Source organism: Hyaena hyaena, unplaced genomic scaffold (assembly GCF_003009895.1).
Source record: "Hyaena hyaena isolate Hyena2069 unplaced genomic scaffold, ASM300989v1 scaffold_1241, whole genome shotgun sequence".
In the NCBI taxonomy this organism is placed as follows: Eukaryota; Metazoa; Chordata; class Mammalia; order Carnivora; family Hyaenidae; genus Hyaena; species Hyaena hyaena.
The window spans coordinates 15415-41421 of NW_024081876.1; the positions used below are offsets into that span (position 1 = coordinate 15415).

The window sequence follows — 26007 nt, forward strand, 5'->3', positions numbered from 1 at the left end:
GTGGTGAGAACAAACGTGTTTTCTTTGTTCCTGAACTTAAGGAAAAACTGTTCAATCTCTCACCATCACATATATTAGCTATTGTTTTCTAGAAGTTGTTCTTCCATGAGGTTGAAGAAGTTTCCTTCTATTTCCAGTTTGCTGAGACTTTTAATCGCAAAGTGGTTAAATTAATGTTGAATTTTTTGTGAAAGTCATTTTCTGCATTTGTTCAGATGATTCTTTTTTCCAAGTCAATCCCCCTTTTTAGTAACAAAGGCTCATTTGGTAGCAATTGTACAACACACATATCCACAGAGTTATAACTAGGAACATAATCTTAATTAAATGGTTTCTTTGAAGTTTAACACCATGTTTTTTAAAATCATATGGCTTTCCCCATTTGTTAACTGATTAATCATTTAGATTTATTGGTTTCTGAATGTTGAACGAACAGCTTTTCATTCCCATAATAAACCCCACTTGATAGTGATGTATAATCCTTTTCGTGTACTGTTAGATTATGTTTGTATCTATGAGGATTTTCGTGTCTATGTTCATGAGGAATATTGGTCTATAGTTTCCTTGTAATTTCTTTATCTGGTCTTGATACCAAGGCCTCATAAAATGACTTGAGAAGTATTTCCTCCTCTTCTAAGTTCTGAGAGAATTACATAGAATAATATTCTTTCTTCCTTTCTTCCTTCATATAATTGACCAGTAAAGTTATCTGGAGTTTTCTTTGTCAGACGGCTTTTACCTACAAAGGCTATCTCTTTAATAGAAACAATGATTCAGGTTATCTACTCTTTGTGAGTAGGCTTTGGAAATTGTGTCCTTCAAGGAATCTGTCCATTTTATCTAAGTTGTAGCATTTGTGGGCATAAGATTATTCATAGGATTCCATTATTACTATTTGAATGACTATAGGACTTGGTAGTGACATCTTCTACATCTTTCCTAGTATTTTTATTTGTGCTTTTTCTTTTTTCTCCTCGTACTCATTCTGACTAAAAGCTTGTTTATTTTATCTATTTTTTCAAAGAACTAACTTTTGTTTTCTATTTTTGTCTCATTTTTCTGTTCGCAATTCATGGATATCTGGGTTTTGTTGTTGTTGTTGTTATTTCTTTTCATGTGCTTGCTTTAAGTTGCTCTTTTCCTCCTTATATCTTTAAGTTGGAAGCTGAGATCATTTATTTGAGACCTTCATTCACGTGGAATATGAGCATTCAATGCTATAGATTTTCTTATATGCACTAAGTTAGCTGTATCTTACTAATTTTGGTATGCATCCTTTCACTTTATTTTAATTCAAAATGTTTTCTAATTTCCCTTGTGATTTCTTATTTGACCTATAGGTTATTTAGAAAAGTGTTGCTTACTTTCTATTTGAGATATGCCTACTTCATACCAAATACGAAAATCATTTCCAGGCATATTGTAGATGTAAATGTGAAAGATTTTCAAAAAAGAATGGAAGAGGGGAACTTGAGTGGCTCAGTCGGTTGAGTGTTCAACTTCAGCTGAGGTCATGATCTCCCCGTTCGTGAGCTCAAGCCTCACATCAGACTTGCTGAATTGTCAGCCTGTCAGTGCACAGCCTGCTTCAGTACTCTGCCCCCACCCTATCTGCCCCTCTCCACTTGCACTCTCCCAAAAATAAAGAAATATTTAAAAATAGTGTTATATGGAAACCAACTTGACAATAAACAATTTAAAGAAATAGAGTAGAACATAAAATCTCCTAGAAGATAGTAGAGAATATCTTTAGTGTCTTGCATTTAAAATGATTTTGTAAGTAATTAAAATTATAATTATAAAGAAGATTGATTAAAAGCTCAACATTCAGCATTTTTAAAAAAATTCCATCATCAAAAGACACCATTAAGACATCAAAAGATACCATTAAGGATAATAGGTCAAGTCACAAATGGCAAGATATTTGTGGACTGGTGTCATCAAGATAGCAACATAAATCATTCCCAACTCCAGTTCTCTTACCAGAAGACCACACTTTCCACTTATTAGTGGAAAATACCATGTGAAATACCAGGACATGAAGTTGAGGCTTAAGTACCACCCTGGACTGCAGAGACCAAGAAGGACCGCATTAGAAGAAGAGGAATAGATGAATTCACTGTTATAGTTGAAGACTTCAAAACCTATCCCTCATAAATGGACAGATCCAGCAGGTAGAAAATCAGTAGAAATACAGTTGAACTCAACATCACCACCAATCAACTGGATATAATGGACGTCTACCGACTACTTCAGTCAACAGTAGCATATACATTTTCTTTTCAAGCTCATCAGGCATTCTGTCCACAAAACACACTTTGACCAATTTGGAAGACTAGACATCATACAATGTCTGCTGTAGGACCACAATGGAATTAAGCTAGAAATCAACAACATAAAGATACAGTCCCAAAATACTTAGTGACTAAGCAACCCTTGTAAATAAAATATGGGTCAAAGAAGACATTTGAAATTTATTTTGCAAATTTTTAAAAATAAAAACACAACTTATCAAAAGCAGTGCTTAATGGGAAATTTACATCAAAAGCATGAAAGAGGCATAGAGAGGAAATCAACTTACATCCACATTTGTTACATCAGACTTATCAGACTCTAGCCTCAGCATAAACAAGAAAAGAATTCATGCAATGCCACATCTTGTCAAAAACTGAGCATGTCACCACTCTTTTCTCTCATGTTTTGTCAACCTTTCCCAACTCTAACCTTGCTTATACAAAGAACCTACTGTCTACTCTCACTAAAATGTACTTAAGGCTCATTTATCCCATAATTGTGCAAACTTTTTATACCCTATTGGAAGGTGTGCAAAGGGGAAAGAGAACACTGGGAGAGCAAAAGGTTGACACCGTATCCATTGAAAACCTGAATAAAAATGAAAATATTTCTATGATACATAGTCTGTAAGTTGTTCTGCAATAACTGACTTCATCCTTGATATCCAGTAGAACACTCTATACCACAAATATAACATATTACTTAATTTAATCACTTTCAGGGTTACTTTTTCTTGTTAATTAGCATTTACTAATATTGACTCTTCCACCCCTTCTGGAACACTCTGATTTCTTAGTCTTCTGTGCAAACATTGTTTCTCAGCCATTCATTCTGAATAACTGTGATTGGTGTCTTCCATAACAGACTTTTACATATTAGTGTTTCCTTGGGCTTTTTTCCTGCATCCTGTTTTCTTATAATGCTACATAGACAGCCCTAAAAGAGTTGCTTACTCCCATGGCACAAAATACCATCTAAATCTCATTGATAGGCCTCTATCACCTTCAGAACTGTATTCTCAATTTCATAGTGATTATCTCTTCCTGTCATATCACAAGCATTTTTGGCTCAACAGATCGCAAATAAAACTCATGATCTCATCACGCCCCTCTCCCAATCTGTCCCTCCAAGTTATGCTTCAGGCATATGACACGTCACTTGCTCAGCTATACCTCTCCTGTCCCCCCAGACTAAGTGAGAACCTGCTGTATGTTTCCAAAGCATCATATGTTTGCCCCTAAAGCACTAACTGCCCGAGGGATTATTTACAGCTTTCCTCCTTAGTGGATTGTATACTTGATGCAGGAAAGGCCGTGGGCCTTCATGACTGCAGAAGTGCCAGCACCTGGCATGTGCTTGGATGAAGCCAGTGTTTTGTAAATATTTATTGCCTAAAAGACAGCAAACTCCTATTGGAATATCTACTCCTACTAAATACTCCCAGAACAAGAACTTACTAGTTTTTGACACTTTATTACAGAATCCCCTGACATAATGTCTAATCATGGAAAGTTTGGACTACTTCAATCACACTGCTCTTTAACCTAAACAGACAACCCAGTATACACATCCACACCGTCACTTTTTCCCTTGTGTTGTATCCACAGGATTCCGTGGTGTTGCTATGAAAAAATAAAACTCATGTATAGAGGTTTAGCAATTTGGGGAAGAAAGGAAAAAATAAAAGTAATTTATACCCTTGAGACCTCACTCCAGTGCTTCTCCAGACACCCATACCATAGAGGGTGCCTCAGAGCTGACTAAGAAAGCTAAGCAGGAGAATTAAGGAATATGAAAAGTTCCCTCCCTAAAGAAACATAACTGAGTCCATTGGCTAGAATTTCACCCTGCTGATGCTGTTTGAGCCACATTAAAATTTTTTTCCATCTGGACATATGTGCCGGTGTTGCAGCAGATAATTACATCAAGCATAGTTTCATATACTTAATCTGTCAGAATTTTTCTCCCCTGTGGGGACCATCCCTTGTGTCAAAAGCCTCATTAGGAAGCACAGACTAGAGAGCTAGCACTTGCAGACACTGCCACATATCGGCGTACAAGCTTCAACTGCTCCATTAATGATGCCTCTCATCTTGTTCACATGGTCAATCAATGGTTCTCAGTCTGGACTGCAAGTAAGAAGCACGAGAGGCAGTGCTTCTAAAGATCTACATATGAACTGCCTAGGGGTCCTGTTAAATTCTAATTTTGATGTTGTAGATTGGTGCCTAAAATTCTACATTTTTAGGCACTAAATTTTACATTTTCTGATGCCAAGTCTGCTGGTCTGTGGACACTTTAGGTAGTAAGGACATACATTTTTAAAATACAAATTAATGTACCCACCCACTCCAATAAATGTAATCAGATACTTGGAGGAAGAGGGATATCCAAAGTATTGTAAAGCTCCTTATGTAATTCAACTATATATTCCAGGGTTAAGAACCTATGTATTAACTGTCTGCCTAAGAGATATGTTAAAATGATACAATCTTTTGAGATGACTTATGTGCTAATATTTATGAATGTTATCATTAATAAAAAGACTAAATGTAATTATGAACATCAACCAAAATAGTTCTAGAATGTGGGGAAGTCTGGGGAGGCAGGGAGGTGAAGAAAAGGGCTATCATACTTGAAGCTCCATCCTACAGAACATCACACAACCTGGGAAAGTAAGACCCTCATGTTGGAAGGACCCTAAGGGACCAGCTCATTCACTCTCTGCCCACTGTGTGTGAGCACTCCAGAGCACTAACCTAAGGTCCCGTTTCCCTTTATTTACTAAGATATGTGAAGTGACAGCCTCTGTGGTTGTCCCTTGTGTCTGCAATATCCCTTCTCACATCTCCTGTTCTACACATCCCTGGACTTAAGGGGCTCTGGATTCCAAAGGAGTCTAGATCCTAAAGGAACTCATTAAAGACATCGAAATTACTCAGGACCCCTTAGGACAAATGCTCTCTTAGTTCTGGAGCAGTGATTGACTACATCATCAATCACACCTGACTATGCTTTGGGGGAAGGTGGGAATGGAGAGAAGCTCATATATGGATGCTTAATCACTGCCTGTTTAGGGAATGGACAGTAGTCCTATGGGGCTGGAGCCTACGTTTTGGGAGGTGAAGGAGGATGGTTGGAGAAGCCATGGAAACGAAGAGGGACCAGGCTGTTAATATCTTAAAATATCTCACAGTTTAAGAGGCTTTATCTTATGGGCAAAAAGATGTCATCAGTTGTCTTTGAGCAAAATGCTTTGAAAGACACATATTTTGGAAAGATTCCCAGGGTGGCATAATCTCTCACTACAATCTAGTTCCTCATAAACATACTCAAAGGGAGAGATAAATCTGCAGCTAATAAAAATTAGAGCTCTATGAACCAACCATATGCAGATACAGAGAAAGTACTGGAGTAAAAGAGAACTCTTCCAGAGTATATTCAAGTCAGCTCTGCGCAGATAGAAACGTAGATTTCCATTCCTTTGAGGCATATCTAGCTTCTCACCTCCGTAGGAAACTTTAATAACACCCCACCACCACTATCACCTCTACCACTCTATTTGTTAGAGTATCTCCAGGTTTCCAGCTCTTTCTTACCCTGCATTGATCACAGAGCCACAGCCAATATTCATAACTCCTTCTTCCACACTTCATCTATGTGTATCATTTCAGCTGGATGGTTTCTTTATATTCAACTTTCATTCCTTGGGAGTCTGAATCCTCAGTGTTATTGCCTTTATTGGGTTGCTGTAGTTTTCCATTATATTTTACTAAGTGGTATTCCAAAGAATCTCTTGGGTATCAGACAGTTCTTCCTCAATGTGTAGAGAAATTCATTTTTCTATTGTTAATTTGGATTGACAGTATGGTAAATCCTTTGTTTGCCTGTTGGCTCAGTAACAAAAAGAACTTAAAATGGCCAAGTGGCAGTCTCAGCTTCTAGTAGAATAGAACCATTAAAGCAATTCTAGTAGCAACACTCCTTGGGAACTGCACCAGACACCTCTTGCACACCGCTTCAGATTCTCTTCAGACATCGTCTTTTATTCCAACTACAGCTGCATTAACCAGTTCTGCAGACTTCAACCAGCTTTACAGAGACACAATATAACTGCATTGCCTCAGACCTGCTTCACCTGCTTAATGAATCCCATCATAGGGTTTTCCTGCTTCCATGGAGAAGAGTATCATGGGAAGCCAGTTTAATATTCATCTACACAGAACCTGAAAGTGTTAAGTGAGTTTAGGATCCATGGACCAACCCTTAAAAAACAAGTGGGGCGGGGGAACCCCTGGGTAGCTCAGTTGGTTGAGCATCTGACTTTGGCTCAGGTCATGATCTCACAGTTCATGGGTTAGAGCCCCACATCAGGCTCACTGCTGCCAGCCTGTCAGGGCAGAGCCCACTGCAGATCCTCTGTCCCCCTCTATCTGTCCCTCCCCCATTTGCATTCTCCCCAAAAATGAATATTTAAAAAAAAGTGGTAGGAGCTGATGAATATATGCTTCCTCTGTTTTCATTAAGGTGGATGGTCCTATGATGCATTTCATTAAGTCTTATTCACCTCAGTAGTGGCCAACTTAATAAGCCTCCCCAGTTACTGGTTTTCCCATCTTTGCTATTTACCCCTCTGTCTCTTCCCCCTGTCAGGTAACAGTCAAAATAAAGTACCAGCAAATAATAAGACTTCGTCTCAGTGTCTACATTTGGAGCAACCCAGCTACAACAGAAAGTAAGATCTCTAGCCAGCAGCCCAAAATTGTGGGGATGGGAAGCAAAAAATTTTTGAGTACATTATTTGGTCTAATAATGACAAAAGTCAGTCCTGCTACCACCCTTTGATTCCTGGACTCATGAATCAAAGTTATGGAAGAAACGGCACCACATATAAACTCCTGGTTCAAAGTATATACCATATTCTAAAGGAGTGTACACCAATCTTTCTGGATGTGATCTCCCAACTGGCATCACAACTGAATCTTTGGTATAAGGCAGTAACTGCAAAGCTAGATGAGAACTTGCTATCATCTTCTGCATCCTCCTTTCATGTACCTTCTAAGGGATTCTTCCACCATGATTGTTTTTAAAGCTGGAGATTATAACTCCCCTCCACTTGTTTGCTTCATAGAGAGGTAAACAATAGAGATCCAAAAAATGAGGGCAGGGAGAGGATGTAGAGAGGAAAGATCAGAGTGCAGATGTATTTTAGAAAGACAGATATAAGGAAGTAAAGAGAGAATTAAATGCAAATTATATATAAAAAATATATGCTTACTAAGTACTTTAAAGTAATTAAATGAATGTCATAGACTAGCTGCTCCAGTATAATGCTTAGTAACAGTGCTGATAGTGGGCACCCTTGTCTTATTCCTGACTTTAGTGGGAATGTCCCTATATTTCCCCATCAAGCTTGATGTTAGCTTTTGGGCTGACTCAAATGTATTATTACTTCATGTTAAATAAGCATCTATTCCTATTATATTGAACATTTTTATCCAAAATGGTTGTTTAATTTTAGCAAGTGCACCGTCATAAAAAAACTTCCCACATTTAAAAGGCTGAAATATTTTAATTCAACAAATGAAATACAGAAAAACAGTGGCTATAAAACCATGGAGATGATAACTTAAACAATAACAAAAATGCTTTAAATTATACTATTTAAACTTCCTTCATCACTATTTAAATTTCATTCATTATATTAGTATAATACCTCATCTCAGCATCTGCAATTTTAACAAATGCTTGGAAAGTTTTTTGTTCAGAAACAGATGCTGGTCTGACAGAAACACATTTGAAAATATTCTTTTTCTGGTCATAGTTTCCAACACACCTATGAACTCGGCCTCTAATCAGTCTTGGAAGTTCACGATCCTGTTTTAAAAAAAAAAAAAATCAATAAAGTTATTTTTTACTTCATCTGAATTTCAATTGTTTGAAACCAAAAATATAATCAACAAAATGTTAATCACCTCAAAATGCTGTAATTCACTCAGCTGACTTAGAGCCCCACTGCTGACAAGACCATAATAGCTGGGCATACGGGGGTGCCCTAACACAGAGGAAAGACCTTCACTTGGGTGGGGCTTCTTACAAGCTGGTGAGCTGTTGCTTCTTAAAAGACTGATAACTCCCACTGTAATGGCACATGAATTATTCACTTCTATTAGACTGCTAGAGCTCCACTTTTAGTATATGGTAGACCAGGTAGTTCAGGCCAAGTTTCCAGCTAGCTAAGAACAACTAGAATAGCTGGATGAAATATTTTTATATCTTCTGTAGACATTAGAGAGATACCAACAGAGAGAAGGAATACAGAGACACCCATTTGGGAGAGGACAGGAGTCCAGAATGGGGCCTGACATTTAGGGATGTTTCTCCCTGAGATTATATATCAAGTATAGTCAAGAAAATTAAGAGTCTAAGAAACAGAACAGAGCTTTTGAAAGGCTCCTAGGACTGGGAGATAAAAAATAGAGTCAGAAGCCCACAAGGAAAAGAGATCCTGGTCACCACCTCCACCTTCACTCCCAGCTTAGGGTGGGAACCCAAAAAGACCTATGCCTTAGTGAGCCTAGTAAAATAGGAAACAAAAAAAACAAAAACAGAAAAAAACCCAGCCAGCATCAAATCCTCTTAATTATGAATAAAATTAAAGTATTCTGGAATTGCTTTCACCAAATGTTCATAAAAAGCACTAGCTATAAGGGGTAATAGTGATAATTGCTAAAAAGACTATATTAAAATGAAGAATTTCTGTTCCTCAAAACCTACCGTTAAGAAAAAGCAAACTATGGAGTATGAGAAAATATTTGCAATACAAATAATGAACAAAGAACTTGTACCCAGAATAGTTATAAAAAAACGCAAACAAAAACCTCATCTAAAGAATTAAGGACAAAACAATAATTCAAAAGAAAAAAGAACAAGAGGCCTGAACAGACTTTAAAGAAGGTATCTAAGTGGCCAGTAAACATATATAAGGTGTTCAACTCATTAGTCACCAGGGACTGTACAGAAATAAGATAGCACTAAACACCACTAGAATAGCTGAAACAAAAAAGAATGACTGTACTAAGTGTTGATAATAATGTGGAAAAATTACAACTCACCTGCACTGACTGTGAGTGTGTAAACTGGAACAGCCCTTTGGAAAATTCTTTGATAAATAACTACTATATTGGAATATACACATACACAATGATGCAGTGATTTTACCTCTAGGTAGATGCTCAACAGAAATGTGTGCATATGCACAAGAAACATATAGAAGAATATTCACAGAGCATTCCTAACATCAAAAAATCTGGAAACAACTCAGATGCCACCAACAACAGAATAGAAAATTAAATTGTTTTACAACAGAATACTGTACATAGAAATATAAATAATTCGGCTATAGCTACAACACAGATGAATCTTACAAACACTGTGTTGAGACAAAGACATAAAAGATATACTATATAATACTATTTATATAAAGGTCAAAATGAAGCAGAATTAATTTGTGATATTAGAAGTCAGGACAGTAGTTACTTTTAGGTAGAGACAGGAGGCAATGAATGGCAGACACAAGGATGCATCGGGTGACAGCAATACTCTATTTCTTAACATTGGTAATGTTCACTTTGGGACACTTCACAGATACTTCATAGAGCTGTCCAATTATGATTTGTACACTTTTAGGTATATATTATACTTCAACAAAAAATGTTTAAAGTTATCAAACTAGAGAAAATAAGTATTAAAGATATGATAGAACTTAATAACATAATTATTATTTCTTGATCATCTCCTATGTGTCAAATGCTGTACATTCATATGTTTTATCATCTTATCTTCAAAATTACCTCTCAAAGTAGGAATTAGTCCAACCATTTTACAAATCAAAAAAACTCAGAAAGTTGAAGTAGCTTTACTCAAGGTCATAAAACTAGTAAATGGTGGGAGTAAAAACTGGAATCCAAGTCTGATTTCAGAATCAAGGACAACCAGAATACTCAACTCTTCTATAATGTATCTAAGTTAAAAGTCTCCAGCCTCCTTTGTGATCTCCACCCTCCTTTGTCACCCTCAGCCTTCTTTGTCACAAAGAGTCTTTCCTATATCCCAGCCCACTCTTTGCCTTCCTTCAACTTCAAAACCACTATCCTCATCCCCATCACTTATTACCTCCAGGCTCTGGTAATTATAAGCTACCTGTAGTTTCCTCTACAATCCATGTTCTCTCTTAGCATATGCTGCCCTCACACCTTAGAATGCACTCCTCACGCCTCTCCCTTCCCCCAACACACTCTGGCTTTATTAGTTTTTTAATATGTAAGATAAGATAGGTTACTACATTCTTCAAAAACCTGTCTCTGATCTGCCCCATCCTTTTTATCTACTTTTTTAGCACACTGCACATTCCTCTATCATACCATTTATCAGGCCAAAGTGTAACATTTATGTAACTCTCTCTACCTGAGATTATATAAACTCTTTGAAAGAAAGAGCTATTTAGCACTTATATTCCATTTTGTATCCTTTGCATCTAGCACAGCACCTGGCGGGTGCCGGTAGGTTCTCCAGATTAGCTGAACAAATAAATTTTAACATCAGAATTAAAACCAAACAAAATGTTGAAAGTACTACTAAATTGTTAACAGAATTTCTACTGCAATGAAATTACAGCCCACATTTGTATGTTTTATTGGTACAGGCTTTGCAAAGAATATTTAAACAAATACTCACTATTTCGTAAAATACACAAGGCAGAGTATTTTTCCCATCTCTCATAAGGAAAGTCTTTGAATAATATGGACCAGATGTAACAGCTGAATCAAGAACAGCTAAGCAACATTAAAATAGGGGGAGAAAAATCAGTGCTGGTAAAATGTAAATAAAATTTAACAGTGAGAAGTGGTATTTAAATACTATTCCTATACCAAGCTCTCCTACTCTTATTTATACAATAATAAAAGACAACACTTTAAGAGAGAACAGTATTTCTGAAACTGTTTTATACTAAGGAAAGCAAAATTTCTGGCCCTTTCCAACTCAGGAACAGGTGATATGCCCAAGTTCATACCACTGACAATACTTGGCTGTTTGATGCTTTTTTTTCTTATAATGTGTTATATGGAGTGGTTAAATCCTTAGACCATTCTATATTATAATAATAAAATACAAACATATAATGAATAAGCATCAAGGTTTAATGAAGGAAAAACTGCATTAGCATCAGAAATTATTTATTTGCATCCCAGTTCTTAAACTTAACTAAACTGAGCAAATTGTTTAACCTCTCTCAAATCTGTTTCATATATAAAATGCAAATAATATTTCATGTTTATTTCAATAAATTATCAAATGAGAACATTATTCATTCCTTTAATAGCCACCTGATGAGTGCTGACAGTGAACATTTGTTATTTTGAGGTCAGTCTCCATTTCCCCTAATAATACACACATTTTCCCCTAGGAAACCTCTGCTATGTCATTATTAGCCATATGATTTGGATAGGATTTGCCCCACCCACTGATCCAGGAGACTGATTTAACCCATTCAGCATATCCCATTCCCCAGCTACAGAGTTGAGGATTTCAGTGATGGTCTTGTTACCTAGCCAGAAATGATGATATGCTAGGTGTCATTTACTAGTTTCTGGAAAAACCAATAAGAAGAAACTACCGAAGGATGTGACAGTGTGGTATAGTATAAGTATGTGTGGTACAGAGGATAGCCATCCTAATACCAAAAGGGAAGAGTCAGAGGCTGCTGGAGACACCACATTTGGAGCTTCAGGATGAAGCCAACACTGTGATAGGACAGAAAGATGGCTGAAATCAAAAACGTAATTCTAGATGAAAATGCCAACCGTGTATTTTAAAACACATAAAGAAAAATATATAAATTATGAAATCAGATGTACATAGTAAAGTTATAAAAGCATGGACAAAGAAGATACCACAGGGATTATCTTTAGAGAAGAAGAAACAAGGATGGGGGTTTCAAACAGATCTATAACATAGGTATGTGGATATTTATTATATTCTCTATTTTTCTATACATTTAGAATATTTCATAATTTAAATGGAATTAAATATTTATTTTATTTGAATTATCAAAAGAACTACATCAAAAGAGACTACATTTGAGTCTCTACTTCTTACTTGTTTATCTCTTCATTCTAGGTAAACTCAAATTCCAGAAACATTCTAAAAAGTTAAGTAATAATTTAAAAAACAGATTAATCATAGGGTGTTTTCTCATATCACTAAAGGATGTTCTTTTAGAGTATTTAAAATATGATTTAGTGTATATACAAAATTACTACTGGATTTAGTGTAATATAGTACAAAGAACACCAGATAGAGAATAAAGAAGATTTTGTTCTTAGATCCATTTCTGCAGCTAACTAGCTTTATTATAGTCTAATGTACTCTAATTAATTGCCCCATTTCCTCACCTACCTCAAAGGTTTAGAGCCCTTGTAATAATCTCTCCAGTTTTAACATTATGAATCAGAAGAATATTAGAACAAATAACTAAATACATCTTAAGTCACACAAACCAATGACAGATCCAGGAAATGGAGAAAATCCTAATAAACCATAATCTCCTTTTGCAAATGTTATTTTTCTTTAAGATTCCTTAGATATTCCTATTAACATTCAAAAGTATTGTCCAAATAGTATTACTGAGGTTTTCTGAAGTATCATACCTACCCAATATTTCAAAAAGAAGTACAGTTTTCTGTGCATGTTCACACCAGTACTTCATGCTTTCAATAACTGCAGATATAATTCTTAAAGAATTATCTTTTTCCTTAAGCTTTACTTGAAACAATGAGGCTTCCTTTTGAAAAAATTAAAAAATAGCATTAGAAAATCCTTTCATTTTTTTTCATCACACACTTTCACTTTCCATGGTAAAGACTCTAGGTCCCTAGGTATAAAATGTGTAATATATGTAAAAAAAACACTATAGTTAATTTTAGTACAGTTATTCCCTAAATTAAAGATACCATTAGCACTTTATAGCAGGAAAAACTAGAATGTACTTAGAGTCAATTAATCTAGAAGAGAATTAGTTACATAGACATTCATCACTCATTTGTTTATTCATTGAGTATTTTTAAAGCAGAGAATTATTTATATGGGCATTCATTTGTTTACTTGTTTTTAAAACATTATGTGCCGATCCGGTGATAAACACAGGTGAGTAAAACACAATTCCTTTCCCTAATGTCATAATACTCTAAGAGAGGAGCCAGACACATTCACTCATTCATTACGAAAGTACTCATTGGCACTTACTATGCACCACGTATAGTTAATGAAAAAAAAACAACACTGAACAAAACAGACAAGATATCTACCCTCATAAATTTTGCCTTTGAATGGAAGATTCAGAAAATAAATACATAATTGAATGTTGGGAATTGATATATCCTATGCATTTTTTAAAAAAACAGTAAAAGGATAAAGAAAGACAGGGATTATTATTTTAAATAGGTTGATGAGTGAGGATTGAGGGAAAGCCGAGTGTAAAGGCCTTGAGATGGGAATGTGTTTGACATTTTTAAAAATCAACTAAGAATACGGTGCATTAAGTTACTAATTTGGGGAGGGGGGTGGGGTGGGGAAGAGGGCACTTTCCTTTGTGAGGGTGGGGGCACATCAAAGAACAATTGATGGGACTTTGTTTCCAACTACAATTACCTTCTTCCTCCTCCTCTTCCTACCCAAAATATTAATGCCTCCCATTGAGAGCTACTACCATAATGAACAACTGTTACTAAGGTAACTATGCATATCATTCTTTTATAAGAGGAAACATAAGGTTGAAAGCCACTATGACATATGCTTTATCAGTCAGATTTCTAGCAAAAAACAAAACAAAACAAAAAAAAACAAACTTTCTATTGTAAAGACTTCTTACAGGTATATGCACAGAACAGACACAGGGTACTTAAGCCCTCAAAGACTGACAACAATAAGAAGCTACTGTCACTCCTAGGCTGAAAGGACAAAGGGAGGAAATAAAATTACCACACCTGTGAAAGCTGGCCTCATGGAGGGGTCATATAATTTTAGGGACAGCTACCGACTATGACACAACATTTAAACAGGGAGAAAATGGGAAACCCCAATCTTACTCTCCACCCTCTGATTTCCTGCCAGTGAACCCAACTGGCTGACCCCTAATAGGAGTTAGCCCAGGGACTCAGGATGCTGTACTGTGGAGGACAATTCAGCCTTCCAAAACACAAAGAAGAGTGAAGGGTAAAATATCTACTGAATGAGGGGACAAGGGAAGGAAGGTAGTGAACACCCAGCACATAGAATATATAAAAGATATTTACAAAGAACAATTAGAGCAAAGAGTGGTGATAGGAGGAAGTAAGGCTGAAGTACAGATATAGGGGAAAATATAAACCAAAGCAGAGTCGTATTAGAGTGCATATCATATGCAGAGAATTGTGAAGGGTCTGAAATGACTAGTGTACTGGAGACTTAGTAGATTATGGAATACGAAGCTGGAAAGGTACAATAAATTCTAACTTGCAGTTCAAATCTATCCTGTTATTTTTGTAAACTTTTAATGGAACACAGAGAAGCCTATTCATTTATGTACTGTCTATGGCTGCTTACAAGCTATAAAGACAGAGTTGAGTGGTATAGCTAAGAGACCCGGTGACCCATAAAGTAAAAAATATTTAGTATCTGACCATTTACAGAAGAACTTTGAGAATTTCTACAAGTAATGGATAAACTCTTCACCACAACAATCAATAAACAGTGAAATTCAGAACCTGGTAGGATATTCTAAATAAAGGAACTATGAAGAGGAGCAGCCATTCACAACCTCTAAGAAAATATTTTGGAAACAAACATTCATCCACTCCAATGGAACTAGGTATTTGTGTTAAACAAGTAATGCATGCCATAGGATTGATTTTAAATGCTCCTATCTCTGTAAACTTCTAAATATTTATCTCATTTTAAACATAAATGCAAAAATGTAAATAATTCATATTTAAAAGTTTACCTTGAGAGTGCTTTCTTCTGGAATATCATCCAACATTTTCTTCTTAAATTGGTTTTGTTGAAAATTAGGCTTAAATGCCTGTAATGCACTGTTTTTGTCTAGACCTCTCATTGTGGAGTCAGGTGTTTTTGTTGAATGTGTTTGTCTGAGTACTTCAGTTTCTCTTTGGTGAGATGAGTTAGGAGGTTCCGATATTCTCAACTGTTTCTGTTGTTGAGCTCCCCAACTCCTTGGACAAGAATTTATTCCATCATTTGCCACTAAGTTTGTCTTTTTGCATTGAGGCTTAAAATCATTTCTATCCCAAGTTTTCCAGCTAGTATTTTTTTTGTCATCTCTGTAGCTGTAATAATTTAAAATTAATATTAGTTTTTATGTCTACATACTTTTCCTTTTCATAGTGGGAAATTGTGGTTTATAAAATATTCTGTAACTACTGACTAGTTGGAAATTCCAAATACATTATCATAACAACCCTACAATAAATTATACCTCTCTTTTTAGGTGAGGAAACTGAGGGACGAAATAACTTGCCTGAAGTTATACAGCAATTTACTGTCAATCTGGAACCCAGAGAATCCTACTCTCCCAATACGGACTCCAGCACTATAAAGTATATTTTTAAACCATATAAGCCTTCATATGACAGTGGTTGTCTCTGAGTATAAGATTTTAAGGACATTTGGTTGTTTCTTTATACATTTATTTTTAAGTTTTCTACAAAGTAAAATTTTAACAAGTTAAACTATGGCTTATAGGTGTTTTAAATCACAAGGAGAATAAATATGGGCAGTGCAGGTTTTGATTAGAGATTTTGTAGTTTTACTATATAGCTTAAAAGCCCAACTTATGAATCTGTTGCAGCATTTTATTACATCAATCTAACCGAGTTGGATTAATTTAATCTATGAGGAGATCAGAACTGATGAGAACATGATGTTAATGAGGCCTCTAATTAATTCAAAATCAATTATGATCAAACCTATAATTTCTGAGCATACTAGTTAAGAGTTCCACAGGGAGAAACTAGTCCAGGTCACAAATTCTTATTTCTGAATAAGTTTTCTGAAAATATCACCAGTATCACAAGGGGGCAAATAATACAACTAACTCATCCCTCATTAGAGAAAATAATCCAAGAAAAGGTCCCGGTTCCCTAGCGACCAGGCACAAGTCCAGACTGTATGGGGCCTGAAGCTTGTATAATGCGGGCAGCCTTCCTTCTCAAGTAAATTAGGTCCAAAATTAGGTATGAAAATAATGAGAAAAGATATCACAAATAATTACAAAATTTAGAAGGTGACTGATACTGTAAACATCACAAAATCCATAAAAAAACATTACTGGCATTTCTATTAATTAACTGCCTAATACACCTCTCTAAAACTTTTCCCACATCTATCACCTCCTCATATGACAGCAATTTTTACTTCCAATAGAGAGAACAGAAATGATTTTGTCTTTCTATGACTATGGAATTACTTTTATTACTCAGTTTAGAAAAGTTTCTTTCAGCTTCCCAACTCCTTACTGGTAAACAACACATCTGCAACTTGCTCCAACGTTTTTGTCTAGGAGGTGCTCCTGGCCTGGGGACAAGCCCTGAAGAACTACAGTCCTTTCATCTTCCTGGGTGAGCCCACATACTTAGTTAGTATTAAGTATAAAAATTTCTTGAATGTAATTTTGTCTAAGCAAGGACAAAGAGATGAAGGAGGAGGGAAGGGAGGGGAGGAGGAGAGGGGAAGGAGAAGGAGAGAAATCTTAAGTAAACTCACCTCCAACTACTCTTGCTTCTTTCAGTATTTGATTGAATAGACTTGGACACAGAATCTTGACTTCTCAGGGGATGACAAACTGAATGTGGCATTTGCCTTTAAAGGAATCATGTCTTATAAATATTAATAGCTTGTTTCCAAACTGAGAAATGTAAAATGTACACAGAAGAATGACAACACTCAGTTTCAGACATACACAGTCACTAGTGTATATTTCTCCACATACCCTGTGTTCACTGTTTTCATTAAAGGAGGCAACTCTGGATTCACTGCTTCCCAGGCCCAATCTCAAAAGATATAAGTAAACAGATAAAAGTAAGATAGCTAACATTTTTAAAAAATAATTATTTCATACTTATTTAATTGGTGGGAAACTAAAAGCTTGAAGCAACGGACTTGAAGATATGGATGTGGTCTTCAACAGCATTTGTTGTGGAATTTGTCACAGCCTGTCTTATTAATTTTTACAGATGTCTTTCTTCCTCACTGTATTTTAAACAAGGATAATAGTTTAATCTGTATCTTTTCCACAGTCAATCCTAGTATATATACTACCTCGTATTTTGTAACACGAATTCAGTGTAATCAATGTTTCTTAAACTTTCTTGATCCCAACCCACAGCAAAAGAAAATGCATCATAGCCCAGGGATACCTGGGTGGTTCAGTAGGTTAAGCGCCAGACTCTTGATTTCAGCTCAGGTCATGACCTCATGGTTCATGAGTTTTAGCCCTGCATCAGACTCCACACTGACAGTATGGAGCCTGCTTGGGATTCTCTCTCCCCCTCTCTCTGCCCCTTCCATGCTTGTGTGCTCTCTTTCTCTCAAAAGAAATAAATAACTTTAAATAAAACGACATCATAGCCCAGAACATATATATATATATGGGTACCTGGGTGGTTCAGTCGGTTAAGCATCTGCCTTTGGCTCAGGTCATGATCTAACAGTTGGTGGGTTCAAACTCCACATAGGGCTCTGTGCTGACAGCTCAGTGCTTGGAGCCTGCTTCGGATTCAGTGTCTCCCTCTCTCTCTCTCTCTCTGCCCCTTCCCCTCTCATGCTCTGTCTCTCCAAAATAAACATTAAAAAAAAGAACACACACACATATATATACACACACACATACAGTATGCATGTGTGTGCATGAGAGAAAGGAGAGAGCACATAACAAAATTGCACCATCAATTTGTATCCTTACTATGTGTGATGCACTCTGATATTTTCTAATCTACTCTATTCTCTTCTAGTTCCTTCTTTAAATATTAACTTAAATGTTATGTTAATGGATCAAGACACAATTTTTTTTTTAATTTTTTTTAATGTTTTTTTATTTATTTCTAGGAGAAAGAGAGAGAGAGAGCGTGAGCAGGGGAGGGTCAGAGAGGGAGTCACAGACTCTGAAACAGGCTCCAGGCTCTGAGCAGAGAGAGAGAGACAGCGTGAGCAGGGGAGGATCAGAGAGGGAGTCATAGACTCTGAAACAGGCCCCAGGCTCCGAGCTGGCAGTCAGCACAGAGCCCGACGTGGGGCTCGAACCCACGAACTGCGAGATCATGACCTAAGCGAAAGTCGGACGCTTAACCAACTAAGCCACCCAGGCGCCCCAAGACACAATTTTTTTAAATGTTTATTTGAGAGAGAGAGAGAGAGAGAGAGAGAGAGAGAGATACAGAGCATGAGTGGGGGAGGGGCAGAGTCAGAGGGAGACACAGAATCCCAAGCAGGCTCCAAGCTCTGAGCTGTCAGCACAGAGCCCTATGTGGAGCTTGAACCCATTAACTGTGAGATCATGACCTGAGCCAAAGGCAGACGCTTAACCGACTGAGTTATCAGGTGCCCCTCAAGAGACAAATTTGAAAAACACTGATCTAGTCCTATCTCTTACCCAGTATAAGAATTTTATTATATCTCTGATAGATAGTAATCCTGGTCAGAGTTTGGACAATTCAGTACTTCAGGAGGATGAACATTTCCCTATGGAGTAGCTCCAACTGCTGTTATTTTTCAAGGCCAACATTCATGCTATTTATAAAAATATTTTAAACATCAGAGAAATTTTTCAGATGGCAGAGGATGACCACATAAATGCCCACTCACGCATATCCATGTGAATTTTTATCTTTTATCCATAAAAATGAGAATACAAAATTCCTACTCTGAATTCCTCAAATATGGAAGAAAAGAAAATATAGATTTAGAAGTAGACTAAAGTCTATGGTAGCACACTGATGAAATTACCAAATATATATTTTTATATTTATATATGAATATAAATATGTAAAGAGATTTTAAAATCCCAGTTGCAAAAGAACCTATCAAAGATTTTTAAAGTATCCTCAAAAATATATAAATGTATATAACCAGCATATACCAAGTATATTTCAGAATGTCTGCCTGTCCATGCCTTCTTCTGAAGAGAAATAAAAAGTCAGCAAACATTAAGACTTCTCTGCACCCACCACACAGTTAACTGTTCCAGAGATGAGAGGCCTAATCATAAAGCTAAACCAGAATTTTAATGACCTCACTGAAAAAGACGTGTTGAACCAAAGGCTCTCTATCTCTAGAATTTAATCAAAAGATACAGAAGGCAGTCAACAGTGGTTTCTGAGAACCAGAACTAAAAAGGTTATGTTAACTCCCCGCAAGGGCAATTTAGTTCATGGGCTAGTTGAAGCTATAAGGAAGCCTACTGGATGAGAGAAATGAAGCAACAAATGAAGAAAGGCAAAAATGCTATGAGAAGAGAAAAAAACAAGCAGTAGAAATTTTAGGCTTCTACCCTTCCACCCCCATTTTTCCTGTGTTCACATGCACACTTATTCCTATTCCTGAGGCAACTTGAGTTTCTCCACATGCCTAAGTCACCATATCCACGTATCTTGAAAAAGAAAAAAACAAATCTTTACAATGTGGGTTACAACTTCATTAGAACAAAGGCTCCAGATCTAAGATACTCCATTTAAATGCTAAGCCACTCTTGTAGACCAGGAAACTCAAACTACTGTACTGGAATGTTCAGAAAGAGCCAAGTAATCCCTATATTTGGATGGTGAAAAGAATAAAAAATAAACTTTCTATTTCCATTATAATAATATAAAAATGGTAATTTTCTATAATCTTAAGTCTTATTTTCTGAAAATGTTCACCTTATTTTCTTACCTGTTGGTAGAGGAGGGAAATCATAACTGTCAGAAGCAGTACTGATACTTGGATCATTTGTAAGTGGATTAGAAGTTAGTGGCTGTCTATTCCTCTTTTTCTGATTGAACAATGGTACAGGCAAACAGCCTAAATTAAATACATCAATATATTAGTATGTAATAGGCAAAGAGTTGGTCTAGTTATAGAGTAACTGTATAATATACAACTTGAATTTGTCTACTTTTATATGTTGATTTTATATTTATTATAGATATATTTCTACATCTTTGGATTGATTTTTACATTCGTTTTAAGATTCCGAACAGCCTCATTTGTCTCTACAAAAACTCCTTTCTTGTTCTACATTAAAACTGACTTAATTCCTCTTGTTTGGAAGTAATTCCCATCTCCGCCCTCACCCTCAACCCTTTCCAAATCCACTTTTTGTTTTCCTTATTTCCCTTCTGTGCTTGCTTATTACCATGTCAACTGGAGGGGACCCTTCAAGTACAAGAGAGGTGAGGGAAAACCAAACCTTGACCCATGCTTTCCAAAACCCTAACCACTCTTTAGACTATAATAGCACACTCTTTAGGGCCACGGTTCTCATTTGATTAAGATTTACATGGACTTGTGCTTAACATGCCAGTTCCTAGACCCCATTCTCAGAGATTTTATTTAAGCAGATTTAGTACGGAATCCAAAACTCCACAATTTTAGCAAGCACTCCAGGTGTCTGTAATGCATTATTTTCTGCGGGTCACTTTTAAAATGCCTTAAAGTGATAATATCCAGTCCCCATGAGAATACATAAATATTACCTCCAAGCTCTCCAGATGGGAACCCTAGGATCTCAAGTCAAGCCAAGTGTCAGAATTTATAAACACTAAAACTAGAAGGGATCTCAGACCAAAAAAAGGGATTCAAAAAGCTGGCATGGTACCACAGTGGAAGAACCTAGACAGGACCTAAGGTTCCCAAATCTCAATTCAGGTATCTTGCCACTAGACTGTACTCTAGCTTGTCCATCAACATGTACTAAGGGAGAATATAGTCTCTGTGACAACTATCTGATGAAATGCTGGGAAAATTATGAGAGCTCTGAAATCAGACTGCCTTGGTTTGAATCACAACTTCAAGATATAAACTTGGGCAATTTCCTTAAACTCATTGTACTAATACGACATACATAGAGAGACAGGATAATACAATGATTAAGAGCACAGATGCTACAGCCAAGATTTCTAGGTTCAAATGCTGGTTCTGCCACTTCATAAGTTACTTATTTAACCTCTCTGTGCCTTAGTTTCTCATCTGGAAAACAGGAATGATAACAATGCCCAGCCCAGTGTAAAAATTAAATAAATTAATACATTATAATTAATGGCTAGAATAAAGTACATTCACCATAAATAATAGCTATTACTATCTTCACTATGCATTATCACCATTTCTGTGGTTCTCTTCATTTTTACCATCTGTCCTTGTACTAACTAATAAACTGAGAAAGAAGAAATGGTAGGGGAAGTTGTTAGGGAGACAGAAATGCTTCTGGAAATATTTTAAATAAGAAAGTCACAAATACAAACAGAAATAAGCCTATTTCTTTGTTTTCAGTTTAAAAGTGCAGAACAACTCAAATGCATAAGGTTTGTAGAAAGAACACTAGAGTAAATCCAGGAAAGTTTGGTTTTACTCCTACTTCTGCCACTATTTTGCCCTGAATAAGTTATCTTATTTCCTTGCACCTAAAAGAGGTTAGACTGCATGTTCAGCCTTTTCTAAAGTTCCTTCCAAAATGTTCCATCTATAAACTATACAAGACTTACACGGTATATAAAACTAAAGAAAATTTAACGATAAAAGTTGTTCAATACCTGCTGTACTTCGAGTTGAATTTTCATTTAGGTTTCTCTTCATTTCCTTCAATATCAAAGTCTGCAACTTCTTCTTTAGCACTCCAAATTTACAAATGAAGTTGTCTGACTAAACCTTCAAAGAAATTTGCAATTCACATTTTATCAACAAAAAAATCAAATTCTCAGCCTAGTAATTACTGAAATTTTTATTTAATCCCATGACTTCAAAATAAGGTTAACACTTTACAGAATCTTTTGTTTCCCAAATAAGAATTTACAACATAATCCATTTTCCCAACTCTGTTCAAAATTGATTGGGACTGGGGCGCCTGGGTGGTTTAGTCGGTTAAGCGTCCGACTTTCGCTTAGGTCATGATCTCGGGGTTCGTGGGTTCGAGCCCCGCGTCGGGCTCTGGGCTGACTGCCAGCCCAGAGCCTGGAGCCTGTTTCAGACTCTGTGACTCCCTCTCTCTCTGACCCTCCCCTGCTCACGCTCTCTCTCTCTCCTAGAAATAAATAAAACCTTAAAAAAAAAAAAAAGACTTGCTTTTAAAAAAAAAAATTGATTGGGACTAAGGTTGCTATAACCTTGCTGCCTAAACATACAGAGGTTTTCTTTCACACAGTCCACATAACATATTTCAGAACCAAGGACCCACAATGACGACTCTGAACCAGATTTATAAAGAGGAAAGTGGCTACAACGCTGGCAAGCCAATATCCTTCAAGACCAGGGAGAAACCTACACAACTGAACTAACCATGTGAGAAAACGCTCCATCTCACTTTAAAACATTGTGCAGATCACTTGCTTTGGCCATTAACTGGAGATCCCTGTATTACAGAATACCAAAGGCTGAGGCGCCTGAGTGGCTTAGTCGGTTAAGCGTCCGACTTTTGCTTAGGTCATGATCTCGGGGTTTGTGGGTGCGAGCCCCGCATTGGGCTCTGTGCTGACTGTCAGCTCAGAGCCTGGAGCCTGTTTCAGACTCTGTGACTCCCTCTCTCTCTGACCCTCCCCTGCTCACGCTGTCTCTCTCTCTCTCTCACCCCTAGAAATAAATAAAACATTTTTTAAAAAATTAAAAAAAAAAAAAAAAGAATACCAAAGACTAAGGCCTCAACATCCAGACTAACAGTGATGGTAAATTTCTAGCCAATTTCTATATAATTTCAACAAGTGAAACAAGTTTTTTCTTCAACAAAATTTGTTGCAATTTTTCCCTAATATATTATACATATAAGGAAATATATATTTCAGTCCCAATTTGATGCAACAAACACCTATTACAGGAAAATACAAACCTAAATAAGGTAATCTCTGCTCGTAAATTCATTATCAAAGAGGAAACAACTAAGTAACAATGTAAATCATACTGAGGTAAACACTAATTTCCAAATATCACGTAAAGAAACAAAAATGGGGAAACATAAGGGCAGGGACTGCCTCTGCTTTGTTTCTAAATCTTGGGCTTGAAGCCGGAATATAGCAGGCCCTTTAGAAAATATTCTTGATGTCATTCTAGCAAGCAAAACAGAGGTTATGCGACTTCTTCTCAGCACCGAAATACCAACGCAACTCACATCCTGAACCTAGAGGAGGGCTTACAAGTGCGATTACATTTCTGGGCACCATACAAACAAAATTAAAAAAATGAGACATCTTCCCCCACACAAGATGGTCGGGGACCCTGAGTTGTCCCCACCCCAGCTTCTAACTGGACTCTAACGGCAGTAATGTGGTTGGCGAGGTTGACGTGCAAAAAGTTTGTTCAAACAACACACACACACACACACACACACACACACACACACACACAGAGCCCCTACAGGCAACTGCCTCAAATGGAGGCAAGGAGGGCCTGTTTGGGCCACTCCTGGGCAGTCCAGTCAGGTCTACATTCTCTTCCAACCACCTCTACTGACCCAGGGACTGAGGCAGTTTGGTAACTAGAGAAAACACACCCTTTCCCTTCTTGGCCCTCTGGCCAACACATTAACTTTAACCCTCGGGCTCCTAACCATCCAATAACCGTCACCCGTCACCCGTTTGCTCCGCCACCGCCGTAGTGGTCGTCGTCGCCAACACAGCCCAGTCAGCTACTGCTGACTTCCCGGCCTCTGAAGAAGCGCGAGAAGTCGAGCTTTGCGCAGGCGCACTTCCACCCGCGCTAGCAACTGCGCAGGCGCACGAGCCACCTGCCTCTGGGGCGCGGGCGCTATGGCGTCTTCTCTTCAGTGGATACTGAGAAAAAGACGTTAACCCACCTGTCCTTCCTGTTCGCAACTGTGAGGTACGAGGCGCAGGGACGGCTCTAGGGACGAGTCCGTTCTATTCACCGCTGAGACGTACCCGCAACTGGTGGCCCAACACCCTGCTTTACCCTTCCCCCCAACGCCCTCACAGTTTGTAGGTTCTAAAACCCAAGACGTTTATAAGACGTTGGAGGTTCGCCTAGAAAAGAATGACGGCAAGGCCTCAGGCCTCAAAACCAGGTCATCGGGTTTGCTTGACCTTGCTTGGTGTAGGCTGGGAATTAAACTCACCTGGCTGCTGGCGGGAGCGCTGCAGCTCTAGCGCGAGCTCAGTGGAGAGAACCCGCATTCAACGCCCAGGAGAGGAAATGGAACGCTGCAATGACCTGGAGCTCTGGCCCTCGGGCGCTGGGCTGCCACTTCCTGGCCCTCTGATCTTGGGCGAGTTATTTACCCCCTCTAAACATACATTTCCCTTTTAAGTAAAACAGGAATAACCATTTACTCAATCACTCTAAAAGTATTAAGAGAAAAATGAACAGTCCTGGAACACAGTAAATGCTCAATAAATGTTAGCCCATAATTAGTAACTGGCTACCATTTACTGAGTACTTACTATCGGGCAGGAATAGTAATTCTAGCTCTATCTGAAGTCAAAGGCCATGTTTTGTTTACTATATCTTCTATTTGAAACCTGGGATAGGTGAACAGAAATGTGCAGAGGGTCTACAGATGGAGGGAAGGTTGTTAGTACAGGCCTAGGACTATGAGACAGTGAAACAGAGTAGTACAATTGACCTTTGAACAAGTACACTTTTCAACTGTGCAAGTCCACTTATAGCTGGATATTTTAGAGTACAGTACTGTACATGTATTTTCTCTCCATGATTTTCTTAGTAACATTGTCTTTTCTGGAGCTTACTTTATTGTAAAGATACGATATATAACACATATATAAAATATATGTTAATTGACTATCGGTAAGGCTTCTAGTTAAGAGTAGTCTATTAGTAATTTAAGCTTTAGGGAGTAAAAAGTTATACAGGGATTTTCAGCTGCTAGGGGGGTCAGCGCCCCTCACCCTTGCATTGTTCCAGGGTAATCTCTAGTTTCTTATAAGATTAGGTCGAAAGGAGAATGAGTATGAATGCCAAACTAAGGAATATGTTTGAAGTAACTGTGTCTTCATTTAATTTGGAAAAGAGAAGACTTCATATAAAATGTCTGAAAAGACTTGTTAGTCGTCATGGTTTCAAAGAGGAGGCTTTTGTTTTTTATTTTGTTGTTATTATTATTACTACCACTATTAGAGGGAGAGTGCAAGAAGTGGAGAGGGGCCCAGGGAGAGAAAGAGAATCCTAAGCAGGCTCCAGCTTAGCGCAGAGCGGGACATGGGGCTCCATCCCATGACCTGAGCTGAAATCAAGAGTCGAACACTCAACCAACTGAGGCACCCAGGTGCCCCTTCAAAGAGGAGACTTCTTTTAAAAAGTCAGGCAGAGAAAGACAGCATATGTTTTCACTCATATGTGAAACAGGAGAAACTTAACAGAGGACCATAGAGGAGGGGAAGGGGGAAAAGATAGTTAAGGAGAGGGAGGGAGGCAAACCATAAGAGACTCTGAAACTGAGAACAA

The 26007-nt window shown here is 37.4% G+C and overlaps 1 protein-coding gene across 4 annotated transcripts; it reads right to left on the minus strand.

Annotated features, from left to right (window-relative positions):
* Window positions 1–7883: 7883 nt before the first annotated feature.
* SPATA22 (spermatogenesis associated 22) lies at window positions 7884–24695 on the minus strand. 4 transcript variants are annotated; one of them, XM_039223005.1, is made up of 9 exons: window positions 24662–24695; window positions 22134–22248; window positions 20275–20403; window positions 17339–17399; window positions 17113–17208; window positions 15335–15677; window positions 13009–13138; window positions 11032–11129; window positions 7884–8172 (listed from the first exon to the last, which is right to left on the minus strand). In XM_039223005.1, exons 2-9 carry the CDS (start codon window positions 22174–22176, stop codon window positions 7981–7983), a joined length of 1092 nt encoding a protein of 363 aa, XP_039078936.1. In that variant the 5' UTR covers window positions 22177–22248; window positions 24662–24695; the 3' UTR covers window positions 7884–7980. The 4 variants fall into 4 exon arrangements, with proteins under 4 accessions (XP_039078936.1, XP_039078933.1, XP_039078935.1 ...); XM_039223002.1 differs by lacking the exon at window positions 24662–24695 and adding an exon at window positions 24080–24242; XM_039223004.1 differs by lacking the exon at window positions 24662–24695 and adding an exon at window positions 24154–24237.
* Between the last annotated feature and the right edge of the window lie 1312 nt (window positions 24696–26007).